This window comes from Xiphophorus couchianus, chromosome 10 (genome assembly GCF_001444195.1).
Source record: "Xiphophorus couchianus chromosome 10, X_couchianus-1.0, whole genome shotgun sequence".
NCBI classification, from domain to species: domain Eukaryota; kingdom Metazoa; phylum Chordata; class Actinopteri; order Cyprinodontiformes; family Poeciliidae; genus Xiphophorus; species Xiphophorus couchianus.
The window spans coordinates 10178004-10205081 of NC_040237.1; the positions used below are offsets into that span (position 1 = coordinate 10178004).

The 27078-nt window shown below is 36.7% G+C and overlaps 1 protein-coding gene across 2 annotated transcripts; it reads left to right on the forward strand.

The window, feature by feature from the left end:
* Positions 1 to 3755: 3755 nt before the first annotated feature.
* On the forward strand, positions 3756 to 21879 carry dusp3a (dual specificity phosphatase 3a). 2 transcript variants are annotated; one of them, XM_028029429.1, is made up of 4 exons: positions 4015 to 4128; positions 4208 to 4335; positions 9473 to 9705; positions 14000 to 21879. In XM_028029429.1, exons 2-4 carry the CDS (start codon positions 4265 to 4267, stop codon positions 14227 to 14229), a joined length of 534 nt encoding a protein of 177 aa, XP_027885230.1. In that variant the 5' UTR covers positions 4015 to 4128; positions 4208 to 4264; the 3' UTR covers positions 14230 to 21879. The 2 variants fall into 2 exon arrangements, with proteins under 2 accessions (XP_027885229.1, XP_027885230.1); XM_028029428.1 differs by lacking the exon at positions 4208 to 4335 and having other exon boundaries at positions 3756 to 4128.
* The last annotated feature ends 5199 nt before the right edge of the window (positions 21880 to 27078 follow it).

The window sequence follows — 27078 nt, forward strand, 5'->3', positions numbered from 1 at the left end:
GTGTAGTTTCCACTAAAGTATGTTTCTACATCAATAGAAACAGATTTTGTGTGCACTACATGCTACAGCTACATTCTTTCAGTCGTGTTCTAAACATCAACTTGCCAGGGACTGGAGATGAAAATTAGTCTCTGTGCCTAAATTACATGACAGACTGGCATCCGTTCATTTATGTGCATTGTCCCTTTATTAAATAACGTTGGAAACACAACAATCATGACTGGATAATAAGTGAAAAGGAAAGGAAAGTCAAGTTGAACAGCTAAACAATCTTCAAGATTCATAGCACAAAATCCAGACCTGAGTTAATCTCTCAACCCATCTGAAAACCAAACCCTGGTTGAGTTCTTTATCTCGTTCTTCAGCTCATACTCATCATGATAATTGTTTTCTATCAACACTTGACCTGCAGTTACACAACGGCGACACCCTCCCTGGAATGACTGGTATTGTAAAAATGACAATAATGCCCAACCCTAAATGAAAACCATTGAGAGATAAGGTGAAAATAGTTTCTACATCAGTTGTTGACAAACGTTTTCTATCAAGTCATTTCAGCTGGAAGAGATCCATCATTCATGGTCACTGACTGAACACGGTTGAATGCTCCTGAATATCTGTGGACTCATTAACCTGCTGCATCATTCATGATCGCCACCAAGAGGTCACATGCAGGAACAGCAAATGGTGTAAATAATAACTAACTAACTGTGTTGCTCATTCAGCAGCAGAATTTTAAAAAATGACTTCTGTTTAACTTTACATTGATCTGACTTTTACACTGACATAAACACCATTTTATAAAGTCTCATTATTTTATGCTGCTTCACACTGGCTTATGTGTGATTGATTTAATGAGAAAATGGCTCCATCTACTGGCTGTTTGTGCAAATATTAGAAGAAATAGAAACTATTTAGACTTTCCACAAATTTAGGCATAGGATAATAAGCACGGGAACATTATTTTTTTTAAAAATGTTCCGGTGCTTGTAAAGTGTTTGTCATCAGAGTAACTGTACTATACCCTCTGTAAAAATTGAGAATTTTATTTTCCCCTTCTTACGTTTACAAATAACCTCGAAGTCATCAACATCTGTAATATGTCACATTCCAACAAATCATATTACATTAAAAAAAAGCACATTTGCTTTGGTAGACAGATCAAGCTTGTGTCATGTATTCATTACATGGATAGTGATACATATCAAGCAGTTAATTAGAAAGTCCTAAACTCTTGAATGGGTTTGGCTTTACATTCCTCCCAAGGCTGTACCAGTTGCCTGTGCAACTCTTTCTACAACACGTTTTCCTTCCATACAACTTTCCAAGAATATGCTTGGATACAGCACGCTGAACATCTTGTTGAGTCCCAATGGCTATTTGCTGAGGAAATTTTTTTTTAGCAGTCTTCTCCAGTGATTGTGTCGACAAGAACACAAATACAACTTTTGTCATTTTTATTGTTTTATGTCATATTCTAATTTTAAAATTTTGTTTTAATAGACATTTGACATGTTTCAATCCTTAAGTAATGGATCTATTTACATTTTCTTTTTCAAATCCAAGATAAAGTAACTTTTTATCAATATCCTGATATATCGAGATGCACTGGTAATAAACAGGAGACAACCAGTTAAAGGAATAAACAAAGCATAAAATCTACACGCTGATACGAATTAGAATTTATGTGGTTATTGTCCACATAACTAAGCAAAGAGAATGGGAGTACAGGACTCTTGCTCCTAACAGAATCCCACGGAAAGTACAAAAGTGCAATGCTGGAATTAAAACGAGCACTGTTCCCCTCCAGTTCAGTACCATCTCCAGAGTGCGACTGCGAGACACTGACTGTGTCTGCTGGAGATAGGGGTGACGGAGAGACGCGTCAAGCTATTGTCAAACTCTACATAATATACAGGAAGTTGTTTAAAAATCCCTTCACCATAAACATTTTTTTGGTATTATTATCTTGAGCAGATGCTGGAGCTTTATTTTTTTTTAAGAAAGCAAAATATCTCTTATTGTTCCTCAGTGAGGAAATTCAGGTATACAAGTTTCAAAGTGATACACAAATAAACCTCCAGATTCACACAAGATGAAATGTAATAAAAAATAAAAAACAAATAAAATAAAATTTAAATAAATGAATTTAAACTGAGTAAAGCAATTTTTTAAAAATGTAAAAACTTTTCTTGTTAAATAGCACCTGTTGAGAACAAAGAACAAAAAAACCTCACCAATGAAGAATTGCTGTATCTACTAGATAGATAGATAGATAGCATTTATTGTCATTGAACAGAATTCAACGAAATTTCCATTGCAGCTCCCGTGCAAAAGGTCAAATATAGACAGTATAAATAAGCAAACACACAATAATAATAATAACAATATATACAACTAAATTAACTAAAGGCACTCAACCACACCAAAGAAGTAGCAGCAGGTCCAATTATGGCAAAGTACAGATAATGTGACAGTGCAAAGTGCAGAACAATATGGCTGTGTGGGGGTGGGGGATATGTATGTGTGACTGCAAGGTTATGATATGTGTGGGAGGGGGGGGGCGGCAGGGAGTAATGGCTCTGACGGCTGTGGGGAAGAAACTGTTTCTCAGTCTATTTGTTGTAGTCCGTATATTCCTGTACCGCTTGCCTGATGGCAGCGGCACAAACAGTCTGTGGCCCGGGTGGCTGGAATCCATCGCTATGGATCCAGCTCTCTTCTTGACCCGGTCTGTGTAAATGGAGTCCAGGTCTGGGAGGGGGCATCCCACAATGCCTTGTGCTGTTCTCACCACCCGTGTCAGTTGTTTCCTCTCCAGTGCTGTGCAGCTACCATACCACACAGTCATGTTGAGGCAGAGGATGCTCTCGATCGTCGCCCTGTAAAAGTTCACGAGCAGCCGTGAGGAAAGTCCAGCCCGTCTCAGTTTCCTGAGGAAGAAGAGCCTTTGTTGTGCTTTCTTCACCAGGTGGGAGGTGTTTGTGTTCCAGGAGAGGTCAGAAGTGATGTGGAGGCCCAGGAACTTGAAGACTGGAACATTAAACTAGTTAAAAATGGAGTCTTTGTGGTTAGATAATGAAATGAAAAACCTTCTAATGAAGACGGTTAAGCAGTTCTTTTGAATCTTGAGGGTTTTTTGTGCTTGCTGCAGAAAGAAGAATAGTACATCAGATCCCCATGCATTCTGAGCACTGCTCTGAAAAATTCAAGCTTCATACTATTTTAATAGTCACTTTAACACACCCACAAATCACACAATGCTCAATGAACATCATTTTGTAAACTCACAACCTCTGTAATTAAAAATTAATTCTGTCCAGAGTCACAACACAAACCACCAAACACCTTCTTCAGCATTCCCTTGATTAAATCACAATTAACTCAAAGTTAGTGTGTGACCTTCCTGACTGTTTTTAGATATTGTTTTATATTATAGCTTGATGTTTATTGTAACACTTTAAAATTGAAAATGTAAAGTGCATTTCAAATTTAATCAGTTCTTCTTCTTATTAAATACTAACATTGCAAATAAGTAGGATTTCCATAATGGAACCTATTTTTAAAAAAAGTCATACAAATACAGAAAGTGTGGTTTTACTGTGATTTTGTCAGAGATAAATTAAATGAAATGTAAATATGTGAAAACAACAATGTCACAAATACAAAACTTGAATAAAAGTTCCTTGAAATGAGCTTTGCCTTTTACTTTGAAAGGGCGAACGGAACAAAGTATGGAAACTCCCTCACTCTTTCCACCGTTGGGAGAAAACTGAAGGGCTCGCGCACATCTCTGATGAGACACCTTGCAGAGCGCGTGAGACTAACGTGCGAAGATAAAAGAAATGCTGTTGGACACCAGCAGCGGGCTCACGAGTCAGGCGGTGGCTGTAATCTGAAACCAGTTCGAGAAGGGGACAAATAACGAGCCATGAAAAAACACCTGAGCCCCACGAAGCAGCAGCATGACCACCACCAGCCGCCGCCCCCACCGACAGACATCCCGGCTGCTGGCGGCGAGTTGACCGTAAATGAGCTCAACGAGCTCCTCTCCGACGGCAGCGGCTTCTACAACCTCCCCACCCAGCACTTCAATGAGGTCTTCCCCAGGATTTACATCGGAAACGCGTGAGTACTCTTTGTACATGAGCCACAGTGGCAGTCCTGTGGACTGATATTTAGTTTTAACCATACGTGACCATGACAGGAGTGTCGCATGCTGGGCATCACGCACGCTGGGCGGGCTTCCTGTTTTGTTCTGTGAATGCAGAGAAGAAGCGACAGGCTGTCGGTGTCAGCGGCAGTGAACAGCTGTTCTCCAAATAAAGCAGCCAGGTAGATAATTTACAACACCAGAGGAAAAACAACAGTCAAATGTCCACAAATTTATTGATATAGAATTTGGTAATTGAGACATAGAGCCAAAATTGGAAGCAGAGAAACTGAATTTAAAGACACCATGATCTCAACATCCATTCAAATCCCTCCAATGTCACTGCCATGGATTAGCGTCTTCAATAAGCCGCTCCCCTTCCTGTCCAACTGGAATCTGGATCTAGCAGCTCTCAATTAAAGAAAAGAAAAAAAAGCTTTAACTAAAGACGTCATTTTCATTGTCATAATCAGAGATGAAATGTTTCCATATAACTTCAAAAGGTGTAGTAGAGATGTAAAATATAGTCATGATTACGGTGTTCAATTTCATGGTAATGTGTATTATGGTTTTGTTCAAATGTTTTGAAAATGTGCAGGAGGAAGTTGTTGCATTAAAAGCTCACCTCACAGTTCTATTATGTAGAGATGTGAACTTGACACAATTATTATTATTATTTTTTAAGTAATAATAATAATATATATTTTCTATGTATTAGAATCAAATTTTAAACCTATTAATATTCCACCATTATATTATTAAAGAGACGTGATTATTATAAGTTTAAGTAATTTGCCAAAGAGAGATCTACTTCTAATAATAATTATGAAAAGGCATCCAAAGGAATGAATGAACGTTATAAACATTGGACTCATTCTTTCTTGACCTTGGCTGTCAGACAGAATAACAGTCCAACTCCATATCTCTGTGTTGAAGGACCCTCAGCTCCTAGCAGAGGAGGCAACAGGTGTCTGTATGATAAACAGGGTATGTTGGGTGCCTCTTCCCAGGAAACATTCAAAAGAATGTGACAGAACCACATCACTGACTCCTGGGATTAAAGATAACTTTGATTATTTTATTGGTAAGAAGAGATGTACTACATGTATCTGCAGGTGGTTAAAATAAATTCTTTCAGAGTGTGATTATAAGTTAAATGAAAATAAAAACTATTATTTTTTTGCGGTGTAGTGCTAAAAGACACAAGGATGGGCACTAGTCCTGGTTTGGTGGTTAGAGACCAGTGGATAACACAACTCAATTCGCAAGACAGGTCAGGCTGTCACAGATATTTTGGACATGACAACAAACTCCATCATATGAACTCTCATATGTATACCCCACCTGTTTACCTTTTATGCAATACTGACTCAATAATGTCATTATTTAATCTTGCGCTAAGTGCCAAGATTGCTCTAAGCCTAGTGGGCGGAGCCAAGAGACACTGAGAAGCAGGGTCAAGTGTGGGGCGGGTGGGGCCGTGTGTCAGAGTGAGGAACTTTTATATCTGAATCCAGGGCTGAGTGATGTAAAACTGTACTGTTTTAAACAAATAGGAGAATCCAGCTGCCTAATCACTTTTCAAGCAGAGAGAAGCATTGAGATGGCTAAGGCAAAATCATGTGGAATTAATCAAATTTACATAAAAATGTCAAAATTCATACAAACATAAAGATGGTATTCTAAATGACCTATTTAAACAGTTTATTAAACAAAAATGTTGACTTAAGAGCTAGTTACACATTAGGATATGGTTTGTTGTAACTGAACAGGTTTACATCCATTTGCATTTTGTTTCTCTGCAATCTACAAAGTGCTGCCAGCACAGAGTTGGAGGAGGGGTCAATGGGACAGGATGTATGTCATATTCCTGGATCTCAGTGCTTCACTAAAATCAATATGAATATGACTATCTGCTGGGGCATGTCTCAGAGCAGAGTGCTGGCAGTCTTGTGCTCAGTGGAAGCTCATCAGGCCTGAGAGGCACTTTGATGTGCTTTCAGCTTCATAATTTCCTTTCAGAATGGAGATGTTAGGTCTGACGGAGAAGTTTTGTTCCATGATTATGAAGAAGAGTTTTTTTTGTGTTTATTGCTCTTCAAAGCCAACATACAGGAAGAAAGTTGGTACTGACTGTAATGTTTTCTTTTTCAAAATCTTTCACTCTTTCAAAAACTTTTTCCACATAATTGAATGGGGTAAACTTTCAAACTAATCAGGCACCTTTTGTCCTAAAGGTGCCTGATTAGTTTGAAAGTATTTTTTATGATGTTGGATGGAAGAAACATCATATATGGGGCTATTCTACATTATTGGTCATTTTAATATCTTTCGCTATTTAAAAAAAAAAAAAATTAAAAATTGTATTTTTTAAAAATAAAATTTTTCCCAAACTTCATAAAAGTTTTGGAAATACACTGCTTTTCTTCCTGCCTGAAGCTGGTGACGTCATCCAGTTTTGTACTAGCTAAGCTCCTGTATCTTTTTTTAGTGTTGTCTGCTTCTTCTGTCCAACATATCTCTGTGGCAAACAAAAATAATATATATAAAATTACAATAGGGTTTCCTGCTCCGCTCCAATCCCAATTTTATCAGTATACGAGACAACAACTCGAACTGTACTTGTTTAGTCAAGTGTTCTGAGAAAAGTTCCTGTTCATAAATGGATTATGATTGTACTTTGCAGACCTGTGCTGCTGTTCAGTTCAGTAGCAGTCAGCACTCTTGACACCATAGTGCATAGCTCAGGGACAAAATAAAGGTGTGGTTGTTTACTGGTTAGTTGTGGAGCTGCTCTTTAATAATGGATGCGTTGGGACTGCAGATCCCAGGGTGAGGAGACTGTGACTCGAGCAGGAAGGAAAGCACTGGCTCTGAACCCTGTTCACCTCTGCATTTAGTCGGGAGTAACACTTTACTACATATAATGTATTTTCTTCCTGCTTCATCTAAGTGCTCATACTGTAAGCATTTATTGAATCATTTATGAAGTCTAGCTCAATCACCTTGCTCACAAAAGTATTATTATTATTATTTTGAATGGAACCAAAGGAGCTGTCTGCCATATTTGCTTTTCTTCATCTTTGCCCTTCATTTGACACATAGGCAGATGGGCTGCTTTATTCCAGGATTTTTTATTGGTTCCTCAAATGTGCGTGTGCATGCGTGTGTGTGTGTGTGTGTGTGTGAACAGGGTGCTTCGTTGTCACTGTCTCAAGGGAGCTGCTTGGGGTCAACCAGCCACATCTCACCAGCCTGATATCGACTTTAAGCACAAATAGCAGTAAAAACACACGAAGCTGTCAAAGCAAGCACCCCGGACTCATGAAGATTCATGACTCTGAAGTTGTGTCTTTTCTGTAGGATTTACTGCTAACTAATTCCAGCAGAACCTTAAACAATCTAAATATAATAACAGTAATAACCTTATTTTTTGTGTTTTTTTGAATGTTTTTGTTTTACATTGCCATGTTTTGCAAAAGCAAATTTTGTGACAGTACAACCACAGTCTTCATTGTATTTTTTCAGGACATCATGTTACAGGAAAGCACAAAGTGGCACATTATTTTAATGTTGAAGGAAAAGGATGTACCATGTCTTAAATAAAAATAAATGCAGACATATTTTTTTATTATTATTTTAGCCACCCTGCCCAGGAGTACAATTTAGTTGAACCATCTTTTGCTGAAGTTAAAGCTTCAACATTTTATTTCTCTACCAGATGAATCTCAGCCCTTTTTTGAAGTGTTTTCATCAGATTTTGTCCTAAATTTATCAAAATCTTGCCATCGACTCTGACCAACTTTTGTCCTTACCAAAAAGCTTCCTCACATCATGATGCTACCACTACCATGTGCCAAGCATGCATTTGTATTTGACACCTTTAGTTTGATACACCTAACCCAATCTGAATCGTCTGAGCTAAAACAATGAATTGGGAAAAACTTTGCGTTTCTTGATGTGTAAAGCTTATAGAGGCCCCAAGAGACATACAGCTGTGGCAAATATAGCTTCTTCAGGGACTGAATACAAATGCATGAAAAATAGTGCTTTAACAAAATGTGGAAAGTTTCAAGGGCTATGAATACTTTTACAAGGTGTTGCACTTACTTTTTCTTTATGTAGCAACAATTTCTGGCTATTTCTGCTGTTTAAAAGATAAATTATGTACAATTAGTGATGCTGAATGCTCCATAAAACCTTGACATAACTTGGTCTTTTATACACAGTGAGACATTTTATTCACAATCAATGGACAGTGCTCTCAGGCAGTTCGGATAGTAAAGTGGTTTCAGGCATAGGGCCAGACAGACCTGAGCAGCAACCATTCTGTATGGCTTTGTTGTGGCCTGTGAGCTGTATAGATCTGATATGCAGTGTTGTTGTTTGTAAAGGCAGCATTTATTAGCACTGGAGCTGGAGCAGGAATAGCTTTATTGTGTCGTGGAAATGGAGGGCATGAAGTAAGAATAAAGCTGTTGTAGTGGAATTGGCTGTAAGAGCTGAAGAGATTAGGTTTCTTGTTGTGTTTAATAGTTTCTTGGAATCAATATGCTGCAAAACTTTGCTATCCTGCTTTTCTCAGCCTCATTTGCTGCTGCAAATTCACTTTTTTATAATTTATGTTGATCAAAGTGTTTGTATAAAACATAATATTGCTTTTGCAAATTCTATACATTTTTGGACAACAAGCTGTACAGTTAGGGATCCCTGGTGAGACTGTTAAATTCCTTTATAATAAAATCATTTTTCAGAGTAGCAGTACTACAGTATATCTCATATTCAGTGGGGAGAAAATAATTCTTATGTCAAGACATTTTATTTCACAACTCACTGGTCCCATATTGAAATATAAGTTAAAGATACTCATAAGCATGAAGAGTGGTAAAACAAGACACCATTCTGTGCAGAAGTTCTATTTGGGATACAAGTTTGGTCCTGCATGGCTTTTACACCTCAAAACAAATTTAAGTTTAAAAAGATGACTATGTTTCTGAGAAAGTGGGAGAGATTTTCTTAAATGAAGCTCAAGTATTTCAATCATGCATATTCCTATTGTGTGTAAAACAAATCTCAAAGAAATTATCTCCATCCCATTGGTGTGCACAAATTTGGCATTAAAGTGCTTGAAATTGGAAAATCAGTATTCACCAATGATGTATCATATCAAGCAGTATCTGAGGCCTTAGACAAACCTTGACAAAGCCTTAGACATCATACATTGTAGGAGTTAACATCCCAAAGCTTGTGTCAGCCTGCTAGATAACTGACCTTCGCTCTATGTTTCAGCTCTTGGAATCTTTATTCTTGCTTTCTTAGGTTTGTGGCCCACAACCCCATGCGACTGCAGAAACTTGGTGTGACACATGTCCTCAACGTGGCAGAGGGCACCTCCTTCATGCACGTCAACACCAGTCCAGAGATGTACGCCGGCACTGGGATTACGTACCGTGGCATTCCAGCCAACGACACAAAGGGCTTCAACCTCAGTGCCTTCTTTGAGGAGGGGGCTGATTTTATAGACAGAGGACTAGCACACCATAATGGCAAAGGTTAGAATGTTTACTGTGGTTTAGAGGGGTTAATCTGTATAAATACATAATTTAAAAATTGATTTTAAAGAGCTACTTTTTGATATTCTTACATTTTAGTAGCTTTAAGCTGCAGTAGGTAACTTTTAGAAAATATATTTTTACATATATGTTAAAACTGTCACTATGCACTGATAGTATAATATGCAAATATTAGTTCCTCCGGCTCCTCAGTTGACCATTTGTTTAATACCATTTTCCATTGGTATCATCCATAGGCATTCCTAGTGGGGTTGCAAGGGGTGCTGGTGCCTAGTCAACTGGCGAGAGGCAGGGTACACCCTGGACAGACCACCAGTCCATCGCAGCCCTTTGGGATCAATAAAGTATTTTTAAAGTTGAATTAGATTAAATTGCAGAAATAAACTGTTCCTGGTCAGAAGCAACCAATCACTTAAAAAACCGATGGGTAAAAATAAACCTTTTCTTGTTTTTGTTTTTTAAGCTGTCAATCGAAATTATGGAAAGTCTAACTCAAACTCTGACTGAGATCTGGAAGATGTCTCATTTCTGTATCAACCCCACGACCAATGAGCCAACCAATCCTCTTAACCAGAGACTGCTGGTCTGTAAAATAAATGGACTGTAACTGAGACACAAGCTCATTTTGCTGCTTGTTGAATAGAAGCAAGATGATTTAATGATTAAATGGTGCTTTAATGATTCAGTTATTCAGTTCATTGTTATGCAGGGTTTCCCCCAGTGTATTATAAGCATGGCTTGTCGCCAGGCTTTACTTGCCCCATCCCTGCCAAGCTAAGCACTGTTTATTTACTATCGATATGTTTTTATTTTTTTATACACCAGTAACAGGGATTGCAAAAACAGGTAAAGTCAGATCTGTATTTGATGCATTGAATTTGGCGTGCATCACACCTAGTTCACTCAGAATGGTCTATGTGGAAGGTGCTCTTGCAGAGCACTGTCAGCTGTACGTTTTATATAATTCCACTTTGAAGGCTGTCTTTTAGGAGAATACTGCACCAAGGTACACATCAAATATAAAAGCTTGAATGCAAACCTCTAAAAGCTTGGCTATAATCCTGAGTTATAGTCTCAAGTTAAGAGGTTTGCGTTGAGTGCACCGTAAGAGTGAGCACAAATAACAAAGAATGTGAACAAAGAATAATGTGTGGCGTGTGCATTTACATCTCGCACCCTCACTCAATACATGTTCTGGCACATGCTTGACTCTTTGTCTGCACTTGCAACGTGATAAAGTGTATTTAAATTAACTACAGCACCAGCCAATCACAGACTTTCATCCAAAGTATTTCTTGCAAATCCTGCATTCGCTTAGATAAATAAGTCATTCAAACTAGCAATGCAAAACACTTTACTAAACAAAACGGAAGGATTTAAGAGAACACAAGAAAACTTACTACAATAAATAGTAAGTTTTGTAGAATATTTAAGAATGAGGATATTTAGTAAAGCATACAAATATTCTTATTCATCATTGTCTGAGGTAATATTTCTTTTAATTAACTTTGTTTAAATGTCACCAGCATTATATATCTTGTTTTATCATCCACTGACTGACTACTTAATTAGGATTGACCTGAATTGCAAAAAAAACAAAACAAATATATATATCTATATATATATATATAGATATATATATATAAATTCCTTTTTTGTGTATTTGTCTTTTTTAAAACTCAACATTTGTTTATGTATTGTCAATAACGTCTTTCAATAATAGATCATTACCTACTCAAATTTCTTATCAACGTTTAACATTTTTAACACAAAAACACAGTGAGCCGCTGCTGGACTGCGCTAGCACTGTTACCATCGGGCTTAGCAAGTTTTGTGAGGGAAATCCTGGTTATGTGTCTTGAAGTGAGGACAGAAGATAATCATGAAGCTAAATCTGAAACTCTCCCGAGCCCTGCTCCATATTCTGGTGTCAGCTCATGTCCCCAGTTGTCAACATTGTCAAAACGTTTTACGTGTTACACAACTGGATCTTGTGGATCCTGTTTTAAACAGGACCTCTAGAACTTTTGGAGTGTTTTAAAGGAACAAAACAGCAGAAATCGCCAGGGAGCTGAGTGTGGAATTTTACGCTGCTGCCAGGTCAGGTGTTCTGTACAGTAACAAAGAGTTTCAGAGAGCAGAGCAGAGGAAACATTCAATCCCACGAGGACATAACCATCCTCCACCTGAAAATTCTCACCAGCTCTTTTTGAGTTTAAAGAAAATGTAGTCAACACTTATAATTAGTGTGCTGACCCCTGGATTTTATGTCAAAATTTTATTGCTAGGTGTAACAAAGGAGGGCATCTTAATTAGCAGACAGTTTTTGACAAAACCTGAAGAGCGCAGTATAAATCAGATAAATAAATCAAATAAATACAGTAAATACAGCGCTTTACTGTAGCACTGTAAAGCGCTACAGTGGCAAAAAAAGGATAGATGAGCAGTTCAGGATGGTCTTGGAGCTGTGTTATGTGTGTGCCTTTGCCGCAGTGGGATGATGTGTTCTGCACAACATTAGCTGTGACATTTTATAGCTCTCAGCTCCAAAAAGGTCATGGTCAAGATTTTAATGAGGACCTGCACTCATGCATTTTTAATAAAATAGGGTAAAAATGAGGCAATAGTTTGAGTGGTTTTGCTTAAATGCTCATGATGCAATTGTTATTTTTTTTAATTAAGCAAAAAAAACAACAACAATTCAACAAATTTAATATGCAATCATGTTGTTCTTGAAAGAAGGATTAATCATGGCAAAAAAAAAAATTACACTTCCTTTAAACTTGAAAGTTTTTCATATGTTTCACAGTATACTTAAAAAAACAGATGCTTTAAAAATTACAAATCTGTTTTTAGAATTGTTCGGTCTCGAATAATCAAATTTTTAAGAAACTTTTTTTTTTGGTTGGTGCATGTCTAATTTTCACGCTGTTGGGCGGTGTCTCACTGCGGTAAATGCTCATACTTGACAACTGCCAAAGGTCAGAATGCTTTAGGTCACAGAATGGTGTATGCCTGTTATTGACAGATGAGGATGATGAATAAGGAAAATGTGAATATCACTGTTGAACAGTGATATTCCCTTTCTGTGATTTTCTTTTAAATTACTGTGCAACCATATCCATAATCAGTCATGCATAAGGTATGTAATTTGGCTGTAGCTGATTTCAGTCAAATGAAACAAACTAGGTGAGAAAGCAGTAAAACTGTCTGTTCTGACGCCGAATGGGGTGAGATAATGACTGAAGGTATAAGCCAAAGATCCCGCATCTCTAACAGGATGATTCAGATTCAACATTGATCCACGGTTGGCAGGAGTATTAGGAGCAGAAGAGGTCATGTCATTGGAAGGATTTTCTCAGTCAATACAAAGGAAGAGAGGGAAGGAAATGAGATGTTATAAATAGAATAAACTACAAGGACACAGAGGGGTTGGGTTTTCAAAGGAAGTGCAGAATCTGCAGATCTGACCTGAGACCAGTATATCAGTTACTTTGTTAAATCCCTCATGGGGTTTTCAGCCACTCTGTGAGGACAGTGGAACAAAGATTTATCTTTGGATATGACAAGCAGTAGAGTATAAATACCAGATACAGATACAGACAAGTCTTCTCAGTCTACGTGTGGCTTTGCTCTGGTGTGACTGATTTCTGCAGCGGAGGTTTGGTCTTGTATTTGCATCTCCTGGCAGAAAAGTTGCTGTGCTCAGCAGCTTTTGTCGCAGCATCTGTCCCCCAACTTTTCTTTTTCTTTATTAATTCATCATCTCTGTTTGCTCCCATTTTTCTTCACCTTGCTGCTTTTATTCTTTTCCACCAGTGGTTTTACAGTTGAGCAGTTTTGCTTAAAACTTTCAAACTGATTATTTTTACTGTTAGATTTTGTATTATCTGATCATAGCAGTATTGTTTTACAGATAAATCTGTTTTTGGAAAAAAATATATGCACAATGGAAGACATGATTATATGTTTTAGAGATGTATCAATCAATTGATCAGATATTAATCATCCAATTTCTACTTTAATTAGCCCTTTTTAGATATGCTAAAAGAAAAATGAGCAAAAAGTAAAATTTTCACTGCATAATATGGGATTACGCCACATAAAATCCACAATTACTAAACCCCAAATAAGCAACAATTTACTAAACTTTAAGTTGAAATGAAAGTGCATCAACATTTACCGTTTTTTTTAAAATTTAAATTAAAATGATTTAAATACTTACACCTGCCTTAAATGACTGCTCTTCACTATTTTGATGTTGATCTTATAGGGAAGGTGTATGTGCACTGCAGAGAAGGCTACAGCCGCTCCCCGACCATGGTTGTTGCTTACCTTATGATGCGCCACAAAATGGACGCCCGCACGGCTCTCGCCACCGTGAGACAGAAGAGAGAGATCGGCCCTAACGATGGCTTCCTCCTCCAGCTGTGCCAACTTAACGAGAAGCTGGTGAAGGAGGGTAAGCTGAACGGAGAGGTGGGCAAAACGAAGACCAAATGAAAACAGGAGAGATGTCTGTAGGACCGGTCTCTTCCTGCCAGGCAGATCGCATCCTAACCAAACCAGCACCCGTCTAACATATCAGGGGTACAAACATGCATTTATCTGTGTAAATACCTATCCTTCATATGTGCACAAACAGTTTCATTTCCCATTCTCCTTTTTATTAGTCCACACTTCACCTCCGGGCAGATTTTCCTGCAAATCTTTGCTCTAAATTTATATAGTTACAAGCTTACCTTCCTGAGGCATGTATTTAATTCCCACAAGTTAATAAGACAAACACCTTGCCCTGATTTATAAAACACCCTTACAAATTTGTATTTAACAGATTATAGCACAATCATTCCATAGTTTTCCACTGCCGGAATGTCAGTGATGTCTCTGTGAACAGAAGTCAATTTCAAACGGAAAAATAAAATTCCTTATTAATAAAAATGTGTGACCATGGACGAAGAGTGCAGGAAGGATAATCCCAAACATTCCATAGAAACTACAGCAGAAAAAAAGACGCCCAGATTTTATCCTTAAAATACCTAAGTCTTTATCTTCCTTCTGCTGCTTTGTGGCAGATGTTTCATGCACAAAACAAGCAAAACAATGAAATACACCTTCTCACTCTCAAATGCATCCAAACTCTGGCTGTAGCGTTTCAGTTTTGGCCTCTAGCTTGACAACATTGGCAGTGAAAGTGTTTATCCACCGAGAAACAGGAAGGGTTGAGATAATTAAAAATAATGAGCTGTGTGGGTTACTCATGTTACAGCTGTGTTTGTGAGTATGACAGATATTCCTTTTAGTTGGATTGTGAGGTCTCCATGGTAAAAAGGTTGAAAGGCAATATCTATTTCAATTATATTTTAATCAATTTTAATTTTATTAACTTCCATGTGACAAAATCAATATTCTCCAGCTGAAAAATATTCTCAGATGTACAACTTGACATCTACTTTATATGTGGCTAGCCTTTTGATTGCAAAGGCAGATAAAGTAATCTCCAAGCTCTCTGCAGCACTATAAGCCAGTCCAAGGTTTACATTTTTAGTTGTGTATAAAATCTCTGTAATAAATCAGAAATTACAGTAGACTGATCTGTCTTCACTGGAGGGAAATTTTCTCCACTACAAATTCTTGTTGTACTGCAGTAACCAAAGCTAATTTAAATTAAAAGCATAGTTTATTGAAAGGGAAAGTTTACAGTTCATCATATATTTTCCCCCTTTGGCTTCTTATGATGTTGCACGATCAAGTTTTAGAGTTTTGTTCCCTCCTTTAAGTAAACTGTACCTGGATGAAACTGCCAAGGTCTAAACCTTGATTAATTTGCTCGTCAGCCATTCTGTTTTAATCTTGTTGCTGCGTAGGTTTATTGTCCAGTTGATGACCCCGTTTGAACCAAGGTTTGCCATCCTAAGTTGCGTTGCTGTTTTCGTCTTTGTGAGTGGAGGCAAAAACAGACAATATTTTCTCTTTTAGTATCACGAGGCTAAAATTACTTCAACGGAAAGCAGACTTCTCCAGTATTTTGCGCATTGCTTCAATGTTTTAACAATGTTCAATCTGTCTACTATATCAAAGCTCCTGATTTAATGTATCCTAAATTAAGGTTTGCCAATAAAAGAGAAGATTATAAGCTTTATCTTTCAAAGTGCGAGGGCCAATATGCTGTCATAAGGGAGGTTCAAAAAGCCAATCTGAATCTAGAGGCCTTTCAGTGTCAAACGCATCAGCTGGGAAGGATGCCATTGGCCTTCAATCAAGAGAGTTTCTGTCATCACAACAGAGAGTAAATCCACTGCCAGTTCCCTGACACAACCCTTCAACCAGTATCATATGCCACTTTTTCATCAACACAGTTTATCACAACACACCCACACCAATAAAGGTGTGCCAGACAGAAACTCATGCAAACACAAACATACACTTCCTTTGTTTGTATGCACTAAAGCATTGCAATATATGTCAATACCCTATCAGATATATAGAATGTAATCATATTTAGAATGACTAATCCAGCAGTACTCATTATGTAACAACCTCAGTTCTATAATTCTTTGCTAACGACATTGCATTTACAGCATTAGTAGACAGAAGTGTAAATTATTTTGTCCGGGAAAGGATGATATATACAGTAGATTACAGTGAAATATGTAAAGAAAATCTCGCTTCAGTATGAAAGTCTGTGTCCAGTAATCCAGATTATATAAAACTCTGGAGGGACAAATATTAAAATGACTTTTTCACCTCATTAATGCCACTATTAATTCCTCTCTCAATATATCTGTATACATCTGAATATATATATGTATATGTATACTGTATATACATATTTAAGTGTTGACATATATGAATGTACAAGCAATGTGTCTATAACTTGTAGGTATTGTCATTATGTTCTTTAATATCATGTTATATTTGTATATGGGTCTTTCCGCCATTGTCACTGTTTTAACAACAAAACTACATGTTCATTAATATTCAGATATGCATGTCAAGTGCTGTATAATTGTGATATTTTAACCACTTTATTTTAACTAGGGCACTTTCCATTTTGTTAAGAGTTGCAATCAGATTATGAGGGCAATTTGTTAAATTTTCTGTTTGCAGTTTGAATATGTTATACTCTAATATTTAGAGTTTATAATACTTAGAAGAAAAAACTAAATTCCAAACAGTAAAATTTATAAGAATCCTGGAGCGATTAGGAACATGCTTTATCACATAAATAGAAGTATTCTTATTGTTTATTAAAGCACCTGAAACATATTTTCCCTTTTCTCTGTGTTCTCGTACTTAGATTGGGAAAAATCATATTAGACATTGGCCAGGACAAGCTTGATTGGTTCATCTCTGATATTTTCTTCTAGTTTGTCACCATGGACTTTCTTCATGAATTACATGCATACTAATTATCAGCAGGTGTACCATCATACACAAGGACGCACTAATGGCAATCACCCATATAAATGGTAGATTTTATACATAAGCAGAACAAAGTATTTCTTTGTGCCATTTCACCACATTTTCTCTCACAGGTTGTGCTTATTACAAGTAAGAAGAAATAAAAAAAAAAAACACAACGTGAAGGTTGTTCACTGTAGAAACTATCCACTCCACACAAACTCCCTTCAAAAAGTATAAACTGTAATGTCACTAGATTATTTGACACAGAGCAGCTTTTTCAATTATGCATCAATCTTAAATTCAACAAAGTCTTAAGTTTTTTTTTATCTAAAAATTTTAATTATGGGACGTTTTTGCATAAGATGACCTTTACCTAAAAAGCAAACAGCATCTGTTCAGTCCTGCTGATATTCTCACATAACTGTCGCCCTCTAGTGACACAGAAACAGATGGTGTAGCCGCCTGTTTTCTGTATGAATAACTTTTATTTCACTTTGCAAACGGTGGGTGCATAGGACATAAAAATCTAACTATTTAGAAACTTGACCACTAGATGATTCATGCTTTTGTTGTGTATTCTGTCTTTATTTATCCTGTTTATATGAAAATTCAAGAATGAGACCATTTAATCATCATCATCAACTTGTATTAAAGACACAAATGGGTCCATAGAAAGACAATTTAAGAAAATAAAAAAAAAAGAAACAATCACATAAAAAGATAATAATCACATATACAAGTCACTGATTTACAGAACGGCTAGACTGCCAGTGATTCCACCTCCTGGACTTAAACCTGACTGAGCTTTGTGAAATATCTGTTAGTATCTGGATGATGTTGTTTATTGAAACACGTAACCTCCACATAAACCTGTACAAAAGGTTTCATAAGACAACATGAAAAGTGGAGACACCAACAAATAACTGACTAGCACTAGTCCATCTCGACATCCTAAGCAGCATCCTCATTCCGTCATTGTATGCCACTTTGAGTTTTGTAAACTGCTTTGTTTATACTGTCTCCATAAGTGAGCACCATACAGAGGAGTGCAGTATGCTTTAAAGAGAGCTACTTTCCCTGAGACAGAACACATCTCGAACTTGCGTACCAGCATTTTGGCTTGTGCATATATTAAGCAACGTTTACATATAAATATATTTGTCCAATTTGATTAATTGGATAAATATATTTGAATATTTGATCTCTAAATCTTCTCTGTTTTAAAAACTTTAGGTATGAGATGTATTCATGTTTCTTGCTTGTAGCTATCAAATGTGTTTGAAATGTAATTACACAATTAAGCCATCTCCTTATGAACCCTTCCTTAACTCAAGAAGTGCAAAAACTACTTTTGTAGAGCTTGTATTTAGAGTATTTTGCAAAAGTATTTTTACAGTTTTGTTCTCTTTCCTTTCACTTTAAAGTAGTGTACTCTTTTGTGTGAGTATCACATAAAATACCAATAAAATACACTGAAGTTTGGCTCCGTAACATGACAAAATGTCATGTGAACAAGTTTAAGAGGTATGAATACATTCTTCGCACTTTGTGTATAGTCCCCCCTAATGCGCATGAATACAGAAAGGTAATTTTACAAGCCTCATATGTCATAAAAAAACAATATTTAGACTTCCAAACGTTCACTGACATGTCCAGACCTTCTGTGAACTCTGACTCATTATTGGCCATGAGGAAAAGCCAGATAAGGTAATATTCTCACAGGGAGTTAAACATGAGTTCAGACTTTGTAGAATGAGAACTAGTGCAGGTTTACTGTTTTTCCATCCTGGTATATGTACAAGTTATTCCACTCAACTCTGACCTGTTTCATATTTAGTTGTGTGAAAATGTCAGAGTTGATCTTTAAAGCTGCTCATTAGATTTTGCCCCCCCTCACATATGCTTCCTTCTGTTGTTAAACAGCCAGGAGTCGAATTTTAAAGTCAAATTTCTCCCTGCATGGTTTATTTTCCATGACTTGGTCATAAATTTCACACCATACATTGGCAGTGGAGCCTACATAATAATCCAAAATGCAGAGCACCCACTCTACTGCACAAAAATCTTTTAAAGAAACTCACTGCATTCATACGGTTTCTAGTTTTATTCCTAAGTATTTGGGAGTACTGTATACAAAATGAAAGACATTTCACTGATTCGTGCAACTCTTTAAACAATTATAATCAACTGCTTGCAGTGATCTGCATGTTGCTTACGAACAGATCAGGTTTCAAAAACAAATTTCAGTCTTTTATTTGACAAACCAGCAGTGTCAAAGTTTAGTCCCCAAAGGCCAGTCTCCTGAAGCTTTTGCATGTCTCCCTGGCCTGCACACCTGAATCAAACTAGCACATTGCTAAGTTAGTATTCAGTATAATGCTACAAAGTCCTGCTAAGAACCTAAATATTCAATTCAGGCATGTTGAAGCAGAGATGCATCTAAAAGCTGCAGGATACTGCCCCCTTGAGGACTGGAGTTTGACACCTGCAAATCTTTTCTGACACCAGTAAAATGAAAAAGCTTCTCTGTGACTAGACATGGGCTGGTATTAGAATTTGGAGAGATGTTGTTACTTCAATCAAATGTTCAAGGTGCTGGGCTTTAACGAACAACAAATAAATTTGATTGCTAAACTGAATTGCTTTGTTCCTAAATATGACTTGCAATAAGTGTTTATAGCCTATCAAAATGTTAGCTTTTTATTATTATCTGCCACAGCAGGAAGCCTGTATGAAGTGGGTTGTTTATTTCACCAGTAGAAATCACCCGTCAGATCTTGTTTGGTTTAAATGGTACTGTTAAAAAGTGATAAGAGGCACTCCAATCTATGTTTGCCATTTTTTTTTACCTTAGAAATTTCCTGTCTTACAGGAAACTCTGACTTGTTTGTTTGGAAGTATGGAAAACTTTTCAGGGAATTCTCCACCTTCAGGCATCCAACACAGCTTACTAGCTGCTCCAAGTAACAGGTGTGGGGAGGTGGAACTAACCCAAATAACGTTTTTTTTCCCTACAAGATATATTTTCACACTGCTTGCTTTATCGTATTTGTTTTGCAAGGTGTCTGTAGGCTTTGTTGGAAAAGAAGGTTTTGGAAAATTCCCCGTGTACACAGCTGACTGACTCCTTTCAGCAGCAAGCAAGAGGAAGTTGAACACTATTGTCTGTCATTCTACTGCTGTCAGTAAACTCTTAAACTGTAATAGCAGTGAAATATTATTTCACTGCTATTACAGTGAAATGACACTAACAATAACGGCTACTGTAATAGCAGTTATTTCACTGCTATTACAGTGAAATAACTGTGGTTCTATGTAAACTAGAACCACTGATTTTCTTTAAAAAAGATTTAGAAACTGGAAGCCAGCCCATGTCTGGATACATGACAAAATATTTAAAAAACGAACACATCTTCATTGCTGGTTCTTAATGCATTGAGATATAGACAAACACTGCCGTCTGCTGTTCAGCCCGTATATTTGTTTGCACATATTATAGTAGTTTCTGGCCATGTTTTGACATATGTTTGCCTCTTTTTCCTACATTCAGCATATTCCATACATTTGTTTACACAATACCAGCACTATTTTGTGGATCACACAATGTATTATAAAGAATGTGAAATGCCATTTTTAGGTATTATATATGCTGAGTATACACAAGGCAATTGTGAATTGCTGCATTTTATCCTCATAACAGGTCTGTTACAGTGTAAAGATTGGACAGTGTTTGAATGCATAAGTTAAAACTGATGTTTTTTTTAAACGTTTGTGAAATTATTGACATTTGGTTGCAAGTTCTTTGGCGGTTTGACTCATTTGTACTGCTGTACTGCTTTTTTGTCGCCTTTTTTGTACAAACTATTATTGTGACGTACTTCTTCAACCATTCTGTTAAATATCCTTCGTCATTATCTGTGTTGCTTTTGGATGAGTCACCTACATGAATAATGGTAGTCAGAGCTGGGCCAGACTGTAATTGTAACTCATTTGCTTTGCAGAAGAGGCTTGTTAAATCAATCAAGAGTAGCCAGGTAGTTGTGTTTATTATCACAGAAAAGTACATAAATCGACTTATAAGTAATTTCCTGCGATTTTCTCTTAATTTTGCAATCCCATGCGGTGTAAGTCAGCCATCTGCTGGCCATAAAAAGCTGAGATGATAGTCAATTGATATCTCACAGATTGGAAAGTCGTCTGGTTTAACTCCTCTAAATTGTCCAAGATGTAGTAATCTCTACCCTCTGGTGCTCTTGAGGATTTTCAAACATATGCTGGAAATTACTTACAAATACTGCTTGGCCCAGGTGACACTCCATCTGTCGTCATTTTCTCGCCTTCATTCTGATAAGTGGCTTATAGCAGGCGTTTTAGCACAAATGAGCCCACTGCCCGACTCCGCTGGAGTTTATTATGCGGTCCACTTCTTGTCTCATTACGTTTCTGTTCATGTAGAGATTCTGCAAAAGGTCTTTGTTGTGATGTTGGATTGTCTGTAAATGGGTCTTTGTCATTGCTGACGTCTCAACAGAAGCATCACCACCCAAAGCCTTACAGTAATGACTGATTCGGGATACGTTTTTCAGTTTGTGTATTTCACTTCAAGCAGCTGGAAGGAGCGAACCCTTAAAAAGTTGGATGATGTTGAAGTGCACTTGATTTTAAATTGCTGTGTTATTTTTCTTACCTTGGAGCAGTCCATTCTTTCTTGTGTTTAAAAACAAATAAATGAATGAGGTATTACCATCTTAGACTCTGTTTTTTTCCCCAATCATTTTCACAAAAATTTAATGCTGCAGCATTCTCTACATGAAAGTTGTTATGGAAACAAAGGGATGAGCCAAATCAAACATTCTCTTTTATTACTTTATTTTTGTTGAGATTAAAAAGCTGTTTCTTTTTCAAATTTGCTAGAGGAAAAAAAGGTTTCTAAACTCTATTTTTTCAGAATAATGAACAAAAACAAACATTAGCTCTATTACCTCTATATGTGACAATGGAAATAAAACTTAGCTTTTGAGCAAAAGGTCTTGTAAATTCAACATAAGATTTTATCAACATAACTTCATAAAAATACACTCACAAAATTAAAGGGGAAACTAAAATAACATTCTAGATCTCAGTTAAATATTCTCATTGAAAAAATTTAACACGGGAAATAAGGACATACAAATTATTTTAAATGAAAATGGCTACACCATAATAATGGTGCACCAGCATAAAGTTTTCCATGGTGTCACCAGACTCTCGCATGTGCTCACTGTGAAAAAGTGACTAAAAGTTCAACCAGAAAGCACAAGAACAGAAAAATGATATGTAGTCACCACCTGCAGAATCACATCTTTTATAGGGGTTGTCTTGCTGATTGTCTCTCATTTTCACCTGCTGTGTGTTTCATTTGCACAGCAGCAGGTGAAATTGATTCACAATATGTGGTACTACCTAACTTTGAATCCACAAAGGTTTGACTGATTTGGAATTGCATTGTTTTGTTTAGGTGTTCCCTTTATTTTCTTGAGCAGTGCACATGTACATTAATCTGTGTTTTTTAAGTGACTGAAAACTCACCAGTTAAATCAGGCACATTCAGGTTTTTATGCCTTCACTGGATTGATGTGGCTAAAGTGATAAAAATAAATTTTGTGTACAGCTTTGGAGCTTTTAATCTTTAGAGCAGCACACTAATACTAAACCTCACAAACTATATTAAACCATCTTTCATAGTAAAAAAAAATAGTCTGACTTTGACCCCAACCATTTAAAACAGATATGAAAAAAAAGAAAACAGTAATTTTGAAACAGAGACTGGTCTATCATCCAAGCAAATCCAACGAGGCAAATAAATCCAAACAGGTGGCTTTCACATCACCCCAGGAAGTAAACCAAAATAATATCAAATTTGGAATGCAACAAAACACTCAAAGCAGCTGTGTCTCAAGTCATGTCTGATTAAAATCAGGCTAGAGTAATGGTGAGCCTCACTTTATTTTTCTTGATTCATTTCAACATCTTTTCGTAAGTTTATTTTTTTCTTTGACATAACCATCAGTTTCTGCAGTCTGAAAATGAAAGAACGTTTCTCGTTCTCTATAAGCCATGAATTTAAATAAAAGCCTAAAACGGACTACTTTTACATTGATCAGATATCAAAGTTGGATCTAGTGTCATCACGACACCTTTTGGTTTTTTAAGGATTTTCTGGCTGAAAGCCGAGTTTTAAAAAAGGGCCTTACAAGTGCAGATCACTTGCAGTTGCACACGATATTGTCTCAACCTATCTATCTGCAGACTTTCAGTTTTTCCTAATTTTACACAATATGTTATTTGAAACAAAAAATATTACTTAATTTAAATCTAACCAAGTTGCATCAAATCTAGATGAAGTCTAAAATAATGAAACAAATAGATTCAGGATTCCGTAAAAATAAAATAACCTGAATAAAGACAAAAAAGCAAAAAACAAAATAATAAATTACCTGTATACTTTTACCACTGGCACAGCTCACCATAACTAAAACTATTAAAAAACCATTCAGAAATAAAACGGAAGGATCCTGAAATTTCCCCACGCTTTGATCGTTCACAACTTTGACCACCAGGTGGAGCCAAATCCCTCTTCAACTTCTGTAGGAAAGCAGAGGTTAATGACGGAGAACGAGTGGAGCTGGGAGAGGTCTGAAGGGAAATGACATAAAGAGCAGGAACGAGATTACACAAAGAGGTTGAAGTAACCTTCCAAGTCTAGTTCTCCAAGTGTTGATGCAAATGCTATTTTATGTTTCACAAAACTTGACCTGCACACCTGGGATGGACCACTAACGCAGCATGACATCCATCAGAGTTGCTGAAAATACTCAAACCAGCCTGAGTTACTTTTTCTCCACCTTCTCTGCCTCTCTCCATCTCTCCACGCTCTTTTGCACTGCAATTACTGCACGCCAGCTGTGTGGTACCCCAGGGGCCTCCCAGTGAAACAGCAAGCCTCCTTCCTTAAAGTACCTTGGAAAAGTCTTCATACCATTTGAACTTTATTTGCACAAAAACTTCACAAAAAGCATATTTTAATAGCATTTGATGAAGCATTTCACTTCAGCCTTTCAGTACTTTGTGTAACTTTGCTGCAATTATAGCTCCAGCATTTTGAGGGTGAGTCTAAGAGCTTTGCACATCTTGATACTAACATTTTTGCCAATTTCTCTTAACAGAATAGCTCAAGCTCAGTCAGATTGGACGGACAGCCATCAGTGAACATCAACTTTAAGGACTTGCCACAGATTCTTGGTCCATGATTTTTTTTTTCTGGATTATTCAAATACATGAATTTGCTTTGATCTAAACCATTCAGCCATAGCTCTAGATGAATATTAAATTTTGCTGTCCAGCTGGAAGGTGAACCCTCAGTCATGTCTTTTGGGATGTAGATTTTATTACTTAACCCTGCTGAATACAAATGTATGTCACATTTTTCTTCAACAATATACAGAAAACCACATATGCTTTTTCTTTCACTTCACAGCGTGAAAGGTGTGTTTGTCTATCGCTTAAAATCCCAAGAAAATACATTAGTTTTTGTTTGTAATGTAGTTAAATGTGACAGCAGTTCGGCTGCCTGAATATTTTTGAAGTCAATATTTTTGAAGCAAAGGAAAGGTGAACAACTAATGCAGGGACATGTAGAGTCTGTGATAGAGAAAAAATGCTATGTCCAAGTTTCTCCAGGGAGCAATAAAAGTCAGGAAGCAGCTCAAGTGAAAAAGGAGGAATTATAGTTCCCCTTCAGCTGCTTATTTGAAGGAACCCAGGATGCTTGTTTCTAAAATCTCATCAATAACATCTCAGGTCTCAGTGTGATGAAGTGCCACTTAATTCTGCGGTTTGCAGCGAGTGGAAATGTTTACAGCTGACGCCGGAGTCAAAGCAGACAGGTTCCTGCATTTGGTTATTTCCACTGGTGTCATTTTAACTTATTTTCATGGCGGATAGATTTAATTTCCACTTTTCAAATAAAGGTGAATTAAAATGTCAAACTTTAAATACAATTTTAACATCTGCACTTTTTAAAATGTTTTTATTTTTTTATTTTTATACCTAATCTCATGATTTCTCTCATCAGGTTTGAATAACAGGTGGAAGCTTATGTTTCATTCTTGTTTATGGGAAAAATGAATCACTGTTGAGAAACAGGAAATCCATGATTTTACAGACATTTTTAGCCCTGAAATTCTTTGAAAATTTTTATTGCTTGTTGACTCATTTATCCCGTTTCCGTCAAAGTCCATGGAATTGATCCACAGTCACATTTTTTCCCTTTCTTCTCTCCCATATGTTTAGATTTGTCAAAGTACTTTAGGTCTTTTAGTTCGCTATTTCCTCAACCAAGCCACTCAGCTTTAATCTTTATCCTCATTTTAATGGCTTTATCAAATAGAAAGCATATGATGCTTTCTTTAAATCTTCATATCCTGTGTACACACTCAGAGTATGGAGAAATAAGTCACATCTGTGGCACAGCACTAATTATTAGAGAGCATCAAGATTTGGGGAAAATTGGCAAATAAGAGAATGGGCTTTGTAGCTCAGAGATCTTCAGATCCTCTTCCAAACGTCTGTGCCCATGGTGTTTTCCCTCACTCGTTTCATCTCCGCTGCACTCGCTGTGCCGAACGTTGTTCCTCCGGGTCGAGTGTTTACACATCGCACCCACACCCTGATATGGGGATAAAGCTTTCACGTTAAGCCAAAGAAAGGACACTGTAAAGCTATGTTTGAGAAAGCTTGTTGAAACTGCGGACAGCAATCAACGAGTTTCTCTTCCTGTTGTACTTTGAGACTTAATTTAAAAATGGATGAGATAAATTTTGCACTAATAAAGCCCTTGGTTACTATGGAATTAAAGGAATATCCATGAACACAAACATCCTTATGTGGAACTGTTCTTTGTGCTTGTAGGACATTTTGTAGCTGTCAAAAGTTAATGAAGCAGAGTTTTTACTCAACTTGCAACCCCCTCAAGCTGCAAATTATGAATTCCATTCTGTTTTAATTTCATAACATCTTTCAAGCAATGACACACAATTGTTTAAAAACTATTTTTCACTTTTTCTCTTGTCAGGTTTTCAACCTTTCACAATACAGCAGACACTGCTCTGGTAAAATTTCGCAAAGGCAGATGTCTTGACATCTCGTTCGAAAGACTTAAATTACATTCAAGTAAACCAAAATCAAATGTGGGGTTCCACAAGGCTCAACTGTCTGGCAACTTTTTTTTTTTTTCAACATTTCTATATTCACTGCAGCTCAGATTATGGATTTTACAACAACTCTTAAAAACTATTTCATGCTTCTGAATTCAGTTTAATTATTGTAATTGTCTGTTTATTAACCATTATCCACAAAAGCAGAATAAGGACCAGCATTATTTACAATGCTTCTGCCAGATCAACACCAGGAAGGTCAGCAAATTTCTGCTTACTCAGTGTTGTCACCAGAATTAGACAATAAGTTTATAGGCAGTATTAGTTTATAGGCTTCTCTTATTTGGAACAAACATATTTTGACAGCTCTTTTTGATGTATTTTTATTTTATTAGATTTTCTTTACATCTGCTTATTGTCATTTATGCATTTTTACTTACCTGGCATTCAAATGGTGCTGGAAATATAAACCTGTCTTTAAAATAAGAAAAGATCTAGTTAGTTTCGCAAGGTGGCTGCAGAGATTATTATGATTTAATGGAGTAGTTCCAGTAATGGTTTTATACAATGACCCAATGTGACCTTGGGCATATTAAAGAGCCTATTACAAAGTTCTTAGCTCAGATCCCTGTGGAACACCATTCATAACTCAATTGCGAACAGAGGTAGTGCGTAAATGTACACACTGGAGTCCATCAATATTAATTAAATCAGGTCAGGTTTCATCCACATATGTTCCCCTATTGAAGAT